The sequence below is a fragment of the Cetorhinus maximus genome, chromosome 4 (genome assembly GCF_964194155.1).
Source record: "Cetorhinus maximus chromosome 4, sCetMax3.hap1.1, whole genome shotgun sequence".
In the NCBI taxonomy this organism is placed as follows: domain Eukaryota; kingdom Metazoa; phylum Chordata; class Chondrichthyes; order Lamniformes; family Cetorhinidae; genus Cetorhinus; species Cetorhinus maximus.
Window position 1 is genome coordinate 80,063,438 of NC_135882.1, and position 17,130 is coordinate 80,080,567.

Consider the following 17,130-nt stretch of genomic DNA (forward strand, 5'->3'; position numbering starts at 1 on the left):
TGCACCTCAATACTCTCCCCTCCAACCTTGCCCCAGCTCTAATTCTGAAGGTGAGCCATAGTATGGATAGTGGACTCTTACTTGGGTTTCCTAATTAGCAATAAACAATAAAAATGTGAAATATGACCAATTAAGCCCATTCTTCTACTTGCACAAAAGCACTGCATTTCACTTTCTCCAGAATGTTGTATATGTCAGTTTTCAGCAGTGAAGCCATTCTGGCGTTAGACTAGCAAAACAAAAAATCAGTTTATTTATCTGAGAGGAGGTAGGTTTTGTATCCAACTTATTGTCCCATTATATTTTTCTTCCTTCAAAGGTAGCAGCATCCCTGACTTGTCAATTGTTGGTAGGTGCTCTTACATAATTGGTAGCACAAAGGTCCACAAAGTGTATCTGTAAAGTTGTAAACAATTTATTAATTTATGAGTATATGTTTTTAGAAACTGTAGCTGAATCATCAGCATTGCCCAAGATTGTACTATGAAATTTAACACTGCTTGCCCAGTCCTCATGAATGATATAGAAGGGGAATGGAGAGGCTAGCCGACTTTTTGGGGGAGGGGAGAGAAAGAGTGGAAAAGTAAAAAATAATTTGGTCCTTCCAATCTGTGCAAGAAAACAGACCAAACATTAGTGTCATTTTTTTGGTCCCCAACATGGAAGAATGGCAATGTCACTACAACTTTGGAGCCTTATTTTTTAGCCCCTCTTTGTAATTTCATGCTAACTTGATGCTTTCAAGAAAGAGTAGGGACACTTTTTAGGGAAAAGGTTCTTAATGGTGATCATAAATCTGAAACATGATAATTATTCAACATTGATCTGCTAGGCAAACTTTGCTATATATAGTTTTGATGAAGGTCATCATGCAAAAAGTAAATACATTCATAGGAAAAGAAGTAGTCCATTTAGCCCCTTGAGTCTGTCTTGCCATTCCATTAGATCATAGCTGATATGTATCTTAACTCCAGCTACTGACTTGGTTCCCCAACCCTTAATGCCCTTGTCTAACAAAAAAAACAAATCAACGTTGAACGTTTCAATTGACGTAGTGTCAACAACTTTGAGGGAAGAGAGTTGCAGATTTCCACAATCTAGTGTGTGAAGAAATGCTTTCTGACATCATCCCCGAATGGCCTAGCTCCAATTTTAAGGTCATCCATACTTTTTCCAGACTCCCCACTGGAAATAGGCACTCTCTATCTACCCTATCAACCCCTTTAATTATCTTAAACGCCTCAATTAGATTACTCCTTAGTCTTCTATACTCAAGGGAATACAAGCCTAGCTTATGCAACCTCTCAAAATTTAACCCTTTCAGTCATAGTATTATGGGAGTGCATCAGTGCTGTACCCCCTCCAAGGCCAATATACCTTTCCTGATGTGCCCAGATATGAAGTAGTATTCTAAATGGAGTCTAACCAGAATTCTACAATGGTAACGTAACTTCCATCCCTTTGTAATTCCAGCCCCGTAGAGATAAAAAGCCAACATTCCACTAGCTGTTTTTTTTGTGGCCACCATTAACTTTGTGATTTCTGAACTTGTAAATTTTCTCTGCTCCTCCAGTTTCTAACCTCTTACGATTTAGAAAATATTCCAATGTGTCTTTCTTGCATCCAAAGTAGACGACTTCAGGTTTCCCCACATTAAACAGCACAGAATCATAAAATGCTTACAGCACTCTTACTCAGGGCATTCTATATCCTAACCACTTCCTGCATAAAAAAGTTTTCCTCACTTCACCTTTGGTTCTTTTGCCAATCACTTTAAGTCAATGTCCTCCATGTTCCCTCTAACTTTTTTTCCATCCATGTGTGGAACGAACTTTGTTCTGTGCACCAATTTCAAAACGTGTGGATATTTTCCACCAATAAAAACAAAAAACCTATATATATATATATATATATATAAAATATATATTTTTCATAAAAACTGCCATAGGTTTGGAAAAAAAAGAAAGGATACCACCTTCATCCATTGACACAGTAACATGCCAGTCCACAAATGACCAGATTTACTGAATTGAATTTTAAATTTATCACGGTAGCATTTGAACACATGCCCTCTAGGTTTTAAATTCAGTGCCATAACCACAACACAATCATACATAACAGAGGCATTTGTTAGTTTTTATATTGTAGCTTGTATTTTAGTTATTTGACAGAAGAAAATTTGAATTGGCAATGGCTGCGTGTAAGGAGAGGGTGTCGCTTTCAATTTGACAAGCTCAAAGTAGAAAGAGCTAAGGAGGTTCGCCTTTTAAATTGACAAAAATGCAGAAAAGGCAACTTCTACTTTTTCAGCTTATTGAGCATTTTCTTTATTTAAAACTGCTATGAATAGTGAGGAAAGTAACTCAGTAATTTCTTCACATCAACAAACAATCAGGCAGAGGTAAAGTGTCTCTGTGAATTTGGAGAGAGGTTAGTTCTTATGAAATGGAGGGTGAAGCTGAGGGAGATGCAGTGTTCTTGTAAATTAAGTGAATATTGAAGGGGGAAAACTACATCTGGGAAGTTGAGAAAAGCATTGTGGAAAAGAGAGAATGGAATACCAGGAGAAAGAATTGAGGTAATTTTTTGAGGGAAGTAATGGCATTTAATCCCCCACATTTTTTTGGATTAAAAATCCATGAATTTTGAAGTAATAAACTGGTTCATCATTTTAAGTAAACTGTCTCTCACTATTCACATAAAAGTGAACTGGGGAGAGGTAGTGTTTGGAAGTGTGCATGATTTAAAATGTCCCATGAGAACCTCATAAGAACCTCTTAATTATTATTTGGAGATCTGAGCTGGGAATCCAAAACTTTTCACAAACTGCTCGAAATGTCCTTGCGTTTTACATGTGTCAAATATGTGTCAACCTTCCTTTAATAATTCGACAAAACTAGCAGATGCAGCAGAATTAATTGGCCCAAAAATCCTCTTACTTTTTTTTTTATTCGTTCATGGGATGTAGGATAGCCCAGCATTTATTGCTCATCCCTAAATGCCCTTGTTCAGAGGGCATTTAAGAGTCAACCACATTGCTGTGGGTCTGGAGCCATATGTAGGCCAGGTCTGGTAAGGGCAGCAGATTTGCTTCCCTAGGTTAGTGAAACAGATGGGTTTTTACGACAATCGGCAATGGTTTTTATTGAATTCACATTTCACCATCTGCTGTGGTGGGATTTGAACCCACAGTAAGAAATTATTGAGTTACCAGTCCAGTGACAGATCTCTGGATTACCAGTCCAGTGACAATACCACTATGCCACCGCCTCCCCTCTAACTTACTAAGTCTTTCAACTTACTACCTACTCGCCATTTCCCGTCTGCACCTCACCGTCTCTCCCAAATCGTCAACCCTCCTGCTGCTTCCCTCCCCCAACCCTCCCACTTGCCCTTTCCCTCCCCCAATCCTCCTGCCTGCCGACCCTCCCACTCACTGCTTTGTTCCCCCCAACCTTCCTGTTGAACTCAACGCTTCGCTTTCTAAACCTCCACTCGCCCAAATCCAAGTGCTCAGGAGAGGGGCAGCAGGAGGGAGAAAGTGAACAAAGAGAGTGAAAGGAGCTGCGAGTGGGGGAGGGGGAGTCCAGGAGGGAAGTGGCAAGCCAGGAGGGTCAATGAGCAGGCCACAGGAAAGATAAATAGTGAATACCACTGGTCTAGATCATTCGGAATCTGCAATATAGATAGAGGAATGCATTCTATCAATTGAAAAAAGAACGGGACCCGGCACACACCAAGAAAACTGAATGTAAAGCAGCACAGACAAAGAGTTGTGGGCAGCTGGTAGCACTAGTGTACATAGGAAAAACAGACCAGCTGAATCACAAGAACCAGGAGACTCTCACTGAAGTGTCTTCCATTGAGGAAGCAGTAGGTAAGTGCATTCATTTTTGATTATATAGTATAGGTTTTGTAAATTTACAGTTAGAATGCAGGGCAAAGCATTGGTGGAGGTGGCTAGTGCTCTGTGCTTAGTGTTGCACTCCTTAACATTGCTTAGCAGGAAGTGGTGAGCGCTGTTTTCATTGGAGCCAAGGAGAGAAAGAGGAGGGAAAAACCAGAGACTGAGATTGATCCAACTAACGGTCTTCAGGAGGGCATCTGCTTGCTGTTTAGTTTCAGGGAGTCAGCTGGTATGCCTTAGCCAGGCTGACTGATAGTTTCAGGGCTCCGGGAACTGACACAAGTGAATTTCGGCTGTTAATTCCACATGATTAATCATGCCAGGCTTGGCTCCTGTCTGTTAATTTCCTGTATTAGGAGAGTCTACCAGTTCTTTGCTCATGGGCTAGAGTGGCAATAAAGTTTCATTTAATCATCAGGATGTGCACGTGATAATTAAATGTGCAGCATTTGATGGCGTGACGACCTTTGACCCAGGAGGAGTATAGTAAGCAAAATTTGTAATTTCTTTAAAAACGCCTATGGAATCTGTAATTGGCTTTAAGAATGTTTGAAAAGGGCTTTTAAGAGTTTACATCAATTGTAAAGGGAACAAATGTAATTTTCTTGAACAATAGGAAATATTGGTCCATGTGACCCGGCGACACTGGACCTGGAAGCAGTACCAACAGAAAGGAAGTTCACATGCAAAAGCCATACGGCCAGACACAAAGGAGAGCTGCAGCAAAGGAGAACACCGAGAAAGCACGTTTACAAGGAGCTATATGTGAGAGATACAGTTAAACAGGACAGAATGTTGAAGACAAGGTTAGAGCAGGAATTGTGAATTAAACAATTTTACTATTGCCACAGCAAACCAGACCATTTAATGGGGTTTATTAAAGGGATAGGATAAAGAAGTCTCTGGGCAATCTGTGGCATCAAGACTGTTGTGAACCTAGCTAGGAAGGTTCTGCAGGAGTGTGCCACTTGGGTGGCAACCATCTCCAGGGACCTCGGAGGAATACTGACTGCCGTGAACACGACTCAAGGGCCTAATCGATGGAGTAGTAAAGTGAGAGATCCTACTTGCCAGCAGCTATGTTACAGGACTTTGGAACTGCACACAGTGCCACATATCTGCGGGGAGTGATGTGAGTGCTTGGGGTTTTGTAAGACATATCTTTGTTGTATCTACAATTTCAAGTGAAATTTACCTTTTTATTTGAAGTATCATTTGGCTGTCAATTCATGTTTAATTTGCATTGGCTCTGACTCATGTTTAAGTAAAAGTTACAAAATGTTAAATCTTGTTGGTAACCTCTTAATATGGGGGTCATTTTGGTAAATTTGGTTATTTTGGTTTATGGTTTCCCCGTGTAATAATGGACTGTTGCACAACTGCACAGGCACGCAGCTTAGAGAGAACAGTGGTGTCCTACAGTTCTTGACCCATCCCAATGGGAACTGTTTCCCCTATCCACTCTGTCCAGACCCCTCATGATTTTGAACACCTCCATCAAATCTCCTCTCAACCTTCTATTGTCCAAGAGAACAGTCCCAGATTCTCCAGGAATCCACGTAACTGAAGTCTTTCATCCCTGGAACCATTCTTGTAAATCTTTCCTGCACACACTCCAACACCTTCACATACTTTCTAAAATATGGTACGCAGAATTGGACACAATATTCCAGTGAGGCTATACCAATGTCTTAAAACAAAGTTTACTTCACCTTCCTTGCTTTGTACTTGTGCTTCCATTTATAAAGCTCAGGATCCAGTATGCCTTATTAACTGCTTTCTCAGCCTGCCCTGCCACTTACAACAATTTGTGCACCAAATCCCCAGATCCCTCTCCTCCTACATCCACTTTAGATTTGTATCCTTTATCTGACCTTTCCTTATTCTTCCTACCAAAATGAATCACTGCACATTTCTCTAGATTAAATTTCATTTGCCACATGTCCTCCCATTCTACCAGCTATGTCCTCTTGAAGCCCATCACCTTCCTACTCAGTTCACAATATTTCCAAGTTTTGTGTCATTTGCAAATTTGAAATTGTGCCCTCCATACCTAAGTCTATGTCATTAATATGCATTAAGAAAAGCACCATGGGTAACCCCACTATATATCGTCTTAAATAAGCCTGTTATGTACACTTTATCAAACGTCTTTTGGAAGTCCATATACACCAAATCAACCACATTGCCCTCATCAAAGCTCTCTGTTACCTCATCAAAAAAAACTCAATCGAGCTAGTTAAGATTTGCCATTAACAAATCCATTATGCCTTTCCTTTATTAATCCACATTTGTCCAAGTGCTTGTTAATTTTGTCCTGAATTATTTTGTCCTGAATTATTGTTTTTAAAACTTGTTCCATCACCAAGGCTAAACTGACTGGCCTGTAGTTGCTGAGATTATCGTTACACCCTTTATGAATAAAGGTGTAATGTGCAATTCTCCAGTCCTCTGGCATTACCCCTATATCCAAGGAGGACTGGAATATTATGGTCAGTGAATCCACAATTTCCACTCTTATTTCCTTCAGTACCCCCAGGTGCATCTAATCTAGCACTGGTGACTTAGCAACTTTATGTAGAGCCAGCCTTTCTAATAGTTCCTCTTTATCATTTTTTGCCTAACCAATGTCTCAACTACCTCTTCTCACTACAACTCAGACAGCATCTTATTCCTTGGTAAAGACAAACGCAAATAACTCATTTAGCACCTCAGCCATGCTCTCTGCCTCCATGTGCAAATCCCCTATTTGGTCCCTAATTGGCCTTCCTCCTCCTTTTGCAACCCATACTATTTATATGCCAATAGAAGTCTTTTGGATACCCTTTTAGGCTGGCTGCCATTCTTTTCTCATACTTCTCTTCATTGCTCTTATTTTTTTTTTCATTGCCCCTCTGAAATTCCCATATTTAGCTTATATTAACCAATGGACATCTGCTGTAAACACTCTTATTCTGCTTTATCTTACTCTCTTATCTCTTCGGTCATCCAGGGGTCTCTTGCTTTGTTTGCTCTACATCTCCCCATCTTTCTCCATCTGCCACTGTTTTAACCAATCACTTTCCCATCAGTGTGCCTTTGCAATGTTTTGTTCCTATCCACACTATTTACTGTGCCACTTAATTTACTGACATCAACAGTTCCTAAGTAATTGATATTAAACTAAAGAATTAAAAAAACTCTTTAATCTAAACATATAGAGCAAACATCCAACATGATCAAACAACGTTTGAGCCGATGTTATAATTGTGTAATTTTTTTACTTCTCATTAAACTTAAATAAAATACCTAGAATTCTCCAATAGCTAAAGTTACAATGTACAGCACAGTACACATAATATATATCTGCTTGAATAGGTTTACCAAATGCTCGAAGCTGGTTTCGTCTAGCAGGAACTGGTGGTGACTCGGTCCCTGACTGTGGATGATCCTATTAAGCAAAACAATTTTTAAGACAATTCAGGTAGTACAAATTTATCAAAGTAACATGTTTTAACATTTCAACTTAAATGAATCAGAGTTATTGAAACATTTCAAAATCCAATCCTGGGACTTACAGATTTTTAGGTTGTGGCTTTTGTAAATTTTGCATCTGCTGTTTGTTAGTCTCCACTGCCACAATGAAATATTGCAGCTTTTTTATTAAAATAATCTTGATGCAAGAGCTCTGGCAGCAATTGCCCTCAGAGTTACTTTGAGAGAGACAAAGACTTCTTTCCTTCTATAGGTTTTATCATCAAAACAATTTTTAACTTAATTACTTTTAAAAACAGATAAATGGCCCGCTCAATCCTATATCTTCTCAGTTACTTTCCTTTTCCCTCAATGGTCAAGTTCCTATTTTTTTCTTCTGATTAATAAATGTCAAAGCAAGAATATAACCAACATGAGCAAAATCTTTCTTCCCAGTAATTCGCCATCACGTTCTACTAAATAAAATTTACCTATTACATAGGAAGTAAAATTATTCTCAGATATACAATAAACATCCCCCATTCATCCAATTTGTGGTAAATTCTGTGTTTAGGACCACAAGCATAGAAAAAAATTACAACTTTATTTTTAAGCTTACCCAGAAACGGCTCCATCAACATTCCCTACTTCATTGAAATTTACACTAAGTGATGACGCTATTTGGCCTACTATATCTCTGCTGGCCCTCTCAAAGGGCTTTTCTCTCAATCCAAAAACATCTACAACTCCTTTTCCCATACCAATTAAAATTTTTGTTTTGTAAATGTTGAGCCACTTTTCTTCGAAAGACTGTTATGGATTCTGCTTTCGCCCCTTTTTTCCTGTATCACAACAACCTTCAGTATAGAATCAGTACTACTAATATTTCCTTTGCTCTTTTAATGATGACCTGAATCTGTGGCTTTTAGATACTGACTCACTAACCGGTGTGAATAGCTTTGCAAGTTTAATTTATAAAAATATAATTATTTTGAGAAACTCTTGATAGTGGCATGCCAGGCAGCTTCCCAATCAAAAGAGGAGTGCACAGGGATCTGTTATATCCCAAAACTGTCCAACTTGTACATTGAAGCTACCTTCAGTGATATAGAAGATCTTCCAGGTTGCAACACTAGGGGTTTGAATGTCATCAACTTGAGACATACAGATGACATCGCAATGATTGCTGAGTCATAAAAGGCACTACAGGAAATTATAAATGAAGTGAAAATAAGGAGTGAAGAACATGGATTAAGAATGAATGTGAAAAAGACCAAATGGTGATAAGCAGAGACCTAATCTCAGAAGTGAAAATTGAAGTAAATGGACAAATCTTGGAACAAGTGAAAAGGTTCACATACCTTGGGCAGATTATCACAGATGATGGAAGGTGTGATTGAGATCTGAAGGAGAATTGAGAGAGCCAAGGCCATCTTTGTCAGAATGAAGAATGCGTTAACATCGAAGAAATTAAACCTGAATCTTAGGAAAAGAATGCTGAGGTGCTACATTTTGTCATCTACGTTACATGCTTCGGAGGCATGGACAACAAAGAAACTATTGAGAAGTTGAATGCCTTTGGGATGTGTGTATAGGAAGATGATCCTTATATCCTACACAGACAAAAAGATTAATGAGGAAGTGCTGGAAATGGCTGGAGAAAAAAGGAAATTAATACCACGCATAACATCAAAGAGAGAAAAATACAATAATTCAGTCATCATTAGAGCTGACAGTTATTGGGGCGAAAGATTTAACAGAAAACATAGAAAGGGAAAAAAAGGATGATGGATATAATGGACTGGATGCAGTTGACTTATGTGGAATGTGTAAGGGCTACACAGAACAGACAGAAGTGGAGATCAATGGTAGTCAGCCATCTCATAAGATGGCACCAAGCAACAAATGAGCAACTTTATATTAAATCTACCCTCTGTTCCTTTGTTCAAATGAAAACAGCCCCAGTTTTCCAACCTTTTCTCATACTTGAAGTCTCCAACCCATGGTATGAAAATGAAACCCTTCTGAATCCCATCTATGGCCTTGATATCCTACCTAAAGTAGGACACCTTTTTTAAAAACTTAGCATTGCACAATAGCTTTATCAACTTTTCAACCCACTTATTGGTTAGTATGTATGAATTGGCCAATCTCTCTGGTGCTTTTAAAATTTTACTATAGCGTACATGTTTCTCTTTAGATATTGCCCCACATTTCTTTGTATTAAATTTTATCCAACATCTACCTGTTTAAGCTAAACTACCTTGACTATGTCCTTCTAAAGTCATTCACTGTTATCTTCAACGTTAATCACATTCACTATTTTGTCTTGTCTGCAACAGTTCCAATTATGTCCCATGCTCAAGTCTATCGAGAAGAGCAATGGTCCCAACATTTATCCCACTGTTTATAGTCCTCCAGTCTATGTATATGGATATCTAAATTGCATTGCTCCACCACAGCTCCTAGTCTCTCGAGTTGTCTTTGTTGGGCCTAAAGTGGATGACTTCACACTTGCCGACGCTACTTCATCTGCTTTAGTTACACCTACTCATTTGTATTTGTTCCTTTGGCTGCTCCCATGCACACAACGTATTGCACCTCCTCGCCTATTGTCATCTGCAAACTTGGATATATAACTCTCTAATCCTTTATCCAAGTTAATATATATTAATGAAAAGCTGAAGACCCAGTTCAGATTCCTGTATTCTACCTGTCACAGAGCTGTCTCCAATTCTGTGCTTTCATATACTTGCTAATAATTTGAGTGGAACCTTATTAAATGCCTTTGATTTACAGATGCCAACCACAGACATTGCCCTATCCATCATGCTAGGAACCTCATCAAAAAAAAAATCAACAATATTAGTTAGACAGGACTACTCTTCGGGAATTCATGTTGACTCTCTGATCAGCTGATGCTTCTATAAATGTTCAATAACGCTTGTTGCTGATTCCAGTACCTTTACCACAACCAATGTTAAACTAACAGGTCTGTAGTTACCTAGTTTTTCCCCTGACCATCAATTAATTGAGCAGCCTTGAAAATTTTGATATCCAAAGACATAATTCCTGAATCTAGTCAGCTTTGTAAAACTATGACTTAACACAACTACATTTTCCTCACCTATTTATTTTAATCCACTAGACAGTAAGATATCAGAAATTTATACACCTTAAGTCTCATTATTTAAACATTCTGGCTGTGAAGTTAGGTTCCATAGTGTCCATGTTGTCTGTGCTATGGAAGCACCAAGATTAACAAATGGCGCACAGCTTTCCAACACAGTGCTCCATGATTGTGAGGGTGCTAGCATGCTTAGATCTAAATATCAATCAGGCATTCTGATTTGACACAGCTCTGAAACTTGGATCCCACATGTTCAATGAATACCTGTGCTATTCATTCACAGCTGAACAGTGGCCCATGCTAAATCTCATCATCTGTGATTCTAGCTGTGAAGCACTTTACCTCCTCATCCTTCTTTACCTCTCTGCAGCCTTTAGCACAGAGATCACACCATTCTCCTCTGATGAATATCTTGCTTTGTCCAACTCAGAGGGACTGTCCTTGCTTGATTAAACTTCTCTGTCTAATTGCAGCCAGATCATTTCCAGCAAAGGTTTCTGTTCCCACCCTTATATCTTTGGCCCCTTCATCAATATGTTTTTATATTACTTTTAACAATATGAGAACAGTAATGTGAGTACAGTAATGAGAGCAGAATTGGCTAAATTTCAAAAGCCTGTCTTTTTTCCCCGGTGATAGCATTAGAGAATTAGAACATGACGGTGATAGCATTAGAGAATGATGAACTCCTGGACCAGGGACAATGCACTGTAAAGATAGGCACATATAAATAATTAAGCAAAGTGTAGAAATATTGGGTTGAATTTTCACCATGGAGACAGGCAATAGGAGCTGGGACTATCTTTGGACCAGAGACCTGCCTTCAGTGGGAAACTGGTGAAAGTTCAGATTTTCATGAGGTTGAGCCCATAATTGATATGGAGATGTGTTTCCTGCCCACATAGAGCCAGTGGGGATGAGAATGGAGACAGGTCAGATGAAGTGTGGGATTCATTAGACATACCTTGGCAGCCATCACCAAGGCTGAGGCCTGAGGGAGAGATCTTTGTGCCACAACCTTCCACTTTACCAAAGGGAAGTGAGGTGTCACAGGTGAGTTGAAGGCCTGCCATCGGGGCAGGACAGTCCCTTGCTTCATTGTTGCTAACCTGAATCTAATGTTGGGGGCAAAGAGGGACAGAGGGGAAGGTCCTCTTCCAAGAGGGTGGCAGGAGGAGACCACCTTGTTGTGCAGTAAGGCATCTCTCTGTTGAATATCATCTCACTTCAGCCCCAAATCCTGCTCCTCCCCAGGCCTCACTTCTTTAAGGTCCACACTTATCTGGAGTGCAACGTTATGAAAAGTGTAGCAGACTACCACAATGACCAAGGCCCTTGAAAGAAGGTATTGGAGGGCACCACCTGACTATTCCAGGTACTGGAATTGCATCTTCATAAGTTTGATGGCCTGCTCAATAGCTGTCCCGCTGAACAGGTGGCATCGGTTGTTTTTGTCTCTGTGCCTCAGTCTGGCTTTCCTGTAGAGACATCCATGCACTTTGGCGGGGTGGAGACAGCCTAGACAGGAGGGGGATGTAGGAGTCATGGCAGCTGACAGGAAAGCAAACACACATGGAGAACACTTTGTTGTGGTCACAGACCAGTTGGGCATTGAGGCAACGGAAGCCCTTCCTGTTGATGGATCCCACTGGCCGGTCACTGGGTGCCTTGATGGTCACAGCCGGGTAATCAATGATGCCCTGCACCTGGGGGAATCCAGTGATGGAGGTAAATCACAATTCCCTCTGTCCCTGCCAGGCCATGTCTGTGGTAAAATAAATGTGCTGTCCAGCTCTGGCAAAATAAGTATCAGTGACCAACAAGATGCAGTGGCATGCAGCTGTTTTTGAGGTGCCACTAAGGTGAGCAGCTCATCTTTGGAAGGAGCCAGAACTGAGATATCCAAGGCACAGTGACTTTGACAGCTACAGGCAGGGCATAGCAACCAGTGTTGCGAGGTGCAAGGTCTTCAGCAAGAAGGGCACAGATGTCTATGACAATGCCTGGAGAGTTGCAATCTCCTGGAGCACTAGTTATCAGTCATCTGTCTCCAGTCGTCAGTCTCCAGGTAGCTTCATCATCATCTGTTGGTCCTGTGATGGGAGTTTGGCCTCCATTGTCCTTCTCTCTTCTTTTCCTCTGCTGTGAGGATGCCCAGAGTTCTACCCTTCCTATGATCATGTTGCCCATCATTGCCACTTGGCCCAAAATCTGAGATTTGTGTCCACATTGCTAGCTGGAACCTTCCTTCTGTTCAGGTGGCTGCCCAATTGTCCTTGACAGTTTTGACCCCTGCTCTTTGGCATATGAAATAGGAAGGTGGTGGGAAGGCGCTGAAGGTGTTCAAATCCCAGGCTGCTGAGTGTCCATTCCCTCTGCCATCTGCACAGCACCAAGGGCACTCACTTACCTAGTGCTCAGTCCCCTTTGCCTCGCTGGCTGCCTTATGGCCCTCCACTCTATATCCACTTCTCTTCAGGTGATCAGTTTCTGAAGGCATGGGTAACTGTCTGGCTCTTTAAAATTGAATCTCAAACCTGACAAGCTGTTAACAAGCTTTTCAACAGTGTTAATTGGCCTCAACTGGGAGGACAGTGCAATTCACGTCAGCCCTGGTGATTATTACCGGTGCTGGGATTAATGCCTTGAAATTCACACTTTGCACAGCACCAGCCACTTTTAGGGTCCTCTTCTCCCTTCCCACCTTTGGGGATCCTGGAAATTCATCCCATTGACTTTAATTAATTAGGGTTGAAACGCATAAGCTTTTAAAAGTTTTTTTAATCACAGCAATGTGTTGTGAGAGCAGGACATTGTTACAATATGAATGGCAACGAGTTGTTATAAGAGCATGCATCAGTGGTTGTTTGGAACAAAGTTATGACTCGTGTACAGCAATGATAGGAAACAACGGTATAATGTGAAAAGGCATGGGTCCTCTATTTTGTTTGCCAATTGGTTTGAACAACAGTAAGGTCATTACACATCAGGTGATATTACATCCAACAGAGAGGAGACCAGAAAAAAAATTCTATAAAGAAAACAGTGTTTATAATTTAGAAAGAAAGAAACCTCTTGCTGCTTTCGAGATCTGGTAGCATGATCAGGCTTGGTTGGAGATTCTGCATTGTATCCACGCACTTACACACTAGCCTTATGGTAAAAACTTAAGATTAACATGCTGTCAATAATAAATGAAGTAAATGATCAGACATATCACTGTTTCTAGCTTTATGAATCCTTTCAAAGGATAGAGGGCTTAAGCAACTCCCTAAGGCTATATCATCTAAAAATGTGAGATCAGCTTTCATGTGAATGCTGATGATGTCCAGCTGCACCTCCCAATATCTCTTTCAACTCCTCCAGTGCCTGTCACTGTACTGTTCAATATCCAATCCCGAGTTGCAATTTCCTTCAGTTAAACACTGGAAAAATGAAGATTTTGACTTCGATTCCTGTCACAAACTCCACACAATCGCCATGGATTTCATCTCCCTCCCCAGACACCATCAGACTGTTTGCAGTTTCAGGGTCCAGGTGACCTTCCAATTTGATATCCCCTCCATTGCAAAAATTGTCTTCCACCTCCATTGCTCACTTCAGCCCAGCTACTGCTGAAACTTTCATCCATGCTGTTGTCAGCTCCAGACTATATTATCTCAATGCTTTCCTTGCCATTCATCATAAATCAGCACTACCAATCTTTACTGTCTGTATCCTGTCCTATACCAATTACCATTCATCCATCACTACTCTGCTCACTGTCTTAGTGGTTCCCAATTGCCCAAACCCTTAAATTTAGAACTCCAATCCTCATGTTGAATCCTTTCATGGTCTCCCACTGCCCATCTTTGAAACTAGCTACCATTGAATAGATATTTCAATTTTCTTCTGCTACCTGAGAATTCTTGTCCAAGTAAAACTACAACTTTAATGCCAGTTAGTGATAATTTTTACTCACAAAAATTAGACTGAGACCATACAAAAGCTAATTTAACTTTTACGTTCATCACAAAGGGAAAGACTTTCACCCCAACACACTGAGCTGGATACCAAACTGAAGAGAGATGAGAATTTAATTCTAACCTTTTCTTTCTCTCTGTAGAAGTTGAAGTTTCTAACAGTTCTTTCAAAATTCTGCAACCCTATCTGAGAAGTCCAAAGTGCACTTGACTACCAGTAAGGCTATACAAGAAAATTTTAGACTTGACTTAAGTCAACGTACAAAGCACAGTATTAATTATTATTGAATTGTTCATGTAATACAGTAAGAATTGAAAGTACTCACCAAGTCTAATTCATGGATTGAGCCATCGACAGCAGACAAATCAGTTCTCTGAGTAGCAATCTGTTTCTTCCTTACAGTTGGAATAGGTGGAGATGGTGGTCTCTGAAATACAGAAATTTATTTTCAATGCTTTATTTCAGTCTATTAATATCTTTTGTGCACTTTCTACTTTTCCTGCTGAGCAATGTCATACTTGGAAATCAGAGCTCTTACACAGGGACAGCAGTAGGACATTTAGCCCAATTAGTCTGTTCTGGCATTCAAATCATCATTTTGAAAGAAGTGGTGGGAAGAAGGAAGAGAAAGCAGAGAGGTGAGCCCCATATGTTTATAAATCAAAAAACAGCACTAAATATCCCACTCTGCAGCCCAGTTTTGCCATAGTGGCTGATAAAGACTCAGGGGCAGTTTTCCCCAATATTTTAAGTGCTAAAGAGATTCCCGAGATGGTCAATATGAAATCTTAGATTGAAACACTGGTCTGGTGAAAGACTCCATCTTGATAAAAAGAGATGGATGCTCTAGAAACAGCCACATGGAGGCTCATTACAGGGCTGATAGTCCACTTAAAATGCCTGTTGGCACTCATTAAAGAGATCGCAATGCATTTTAGTGGCTAGCACTCGTCTCAAACTCCCTTTCTTTATGACCAGCTGTTTGAGAGTAAACAGGTTATTGGTGTGGATTTCAAGCACAACCTGAAAAAGATACTCACCATTTCATATCCATTTGCTAGTGGAGCTTTGCAGAGGACCCCAAACACATTGGGATTCTTTCTGGCACACTTTCAAGGCTTCACCAACACTCTACTAACATTCATTCCTGAAATTCTCTGAGGGCTTCACTAAAAAGTGCAGGTGCTGTTGAAAACCTTTGAGGAGTCACCAGGAGAAAATGAGTTGGCCATGGGCATCTTGCTAGGGATTCTCTCGAGAAGAAATGAGCAGAGGGGTTGAGGCAATGCAGAGCAGTACCAGCTGCTGAAGGACAGCGGGACAGGAGGGCAAGATAGTGTACTTCACCCCTGTGGATATAGGACATTACATTCCTCTGGATCTCCCCTCCAGGACCTTCAGTTATGCTTCAGAGAACCCATGCACCCTCTGTCTAGGTCCCCAAGGCATCTTTCCATGTTAGCTTCTTGCCCAGCCAGTGCATTGCACACTTTCAGTACAAGTGGTTGAGTGCAGGCTATATATAAAGCTCCAGGAAAACTGCATCTAATCCACAAGTGCTAAAACAGTAGCTGTGGGTTTTGGCACCTACAGGTATGTTTAAATCAATGATCATCAATTAGTCCAAAAATTATATGTCAAATCTGGACCTTCCAACGGACCTTTTAGCACAGCACATATTTTGCAATGTTTTCATTCTTTGGCCAAAAACCCATTTAATCTGCAATAATAAACGCTTATCAAGGGCTGCAGTGGGAACTCACATTGTAAACTCTGGGGGAGAAATCGGAGGGCATCTCAGAAAGTGAAGATTTTGGAGTAACTTGGAAGGGAGTCCTCAGAGAGGGAGTGGTTGGAGGGTTGAAACGGAATGGGGGTTGGGTAGAATTGCAATCAGTGGACAGAGGGGTCAAAGCAATTGCAATTGGAAGCTGGGGAGATAAGGAATTAAGGAACCCGGGCAACAACCCATCTAAATTTTTACATTGTGCACAGCCTATACAGTTAAGTGAGCAGTACCTTCAAAATTATTTCTGCACTTTCAGGACTTGTGCAATGCCTGTGCAATAACTTCTGGGTTGGAACATTGAACCAGGCAGCAGCCAGCACATACTGCCTCAGGACAAGTCAATGTTGCAGCAGGGACCTGAAACAGGCATTGTCCTCTAACGTCCATATGCTAACTGCTAAAGGTCTGCTTCAGGCATGGATAAAGTGCACCTCTTGTATGACCCTATGCAGCATGTCAGACAGTACATTTCCTGTCTGCCATTTCTGTACCTTGGAAGTCCATGTTAAGCCTGAGAAACAGCACAATTTAACCCCATTTTTCCAAAAATATCAAACTGGATAGTACGGTGATCTCTATTATGACACTGTATAGAAGTGCCCACTCTGAGCCTCATCCTTAATTGTTTACCAGAAGAAAGCAGAACTGAAACCCAGGTAACATAATTGGTAGTGAAATCATATGGCTAGAATTAAGAAATAGGAAATTGCCATTTGGTAATTAAGTATTGCTGAAAAAAAAGGGACATGCTATCAAAGCTTTTTGTCTTGCACTCATCAGGGTAGCTTGCAAGAAATTTCCAACAGTAATGGGGGAACAACAATTTATACTGCATGAGAACAAAGTGCTGATTGATTGGCAAGTGGACTCAGGTTGCTGGAGCTGTTG

The 17,130-nt window shown here is 40.6% G+C and overlaps 1 protein-coding gene across 3 annotated transcripts in view; it reads right to left on the minus strand.

The window, feature by feature from the left end:
• cspp1a (centrosome and spindle pole associated protein 1a) overlaps positions 1–17,130 on the minus strand; it is a 192,648-nt gene that overhangs the window by 36,691 nt on the left and 138,827 nt on the right. For all 3 annotated transcript variants that reach the window (XM_078540372.1, XM_078540373.1, XM_078540371.1), the window contains 2 exons: positions 14,779–14,880; positions 7,271–7,337 (listed from right to left, as the gene is read on the minus strand). In XM_078540372.1, the coding sequence (XP_078396498.1) occupies positions 7,271–7,337; positions 14,779–14,880 (169 nt within the window). The remainder of the gene's footprint in view (positions 1–7,270; positions 7,338–14,778; positions 14,881–17,130) is intronic.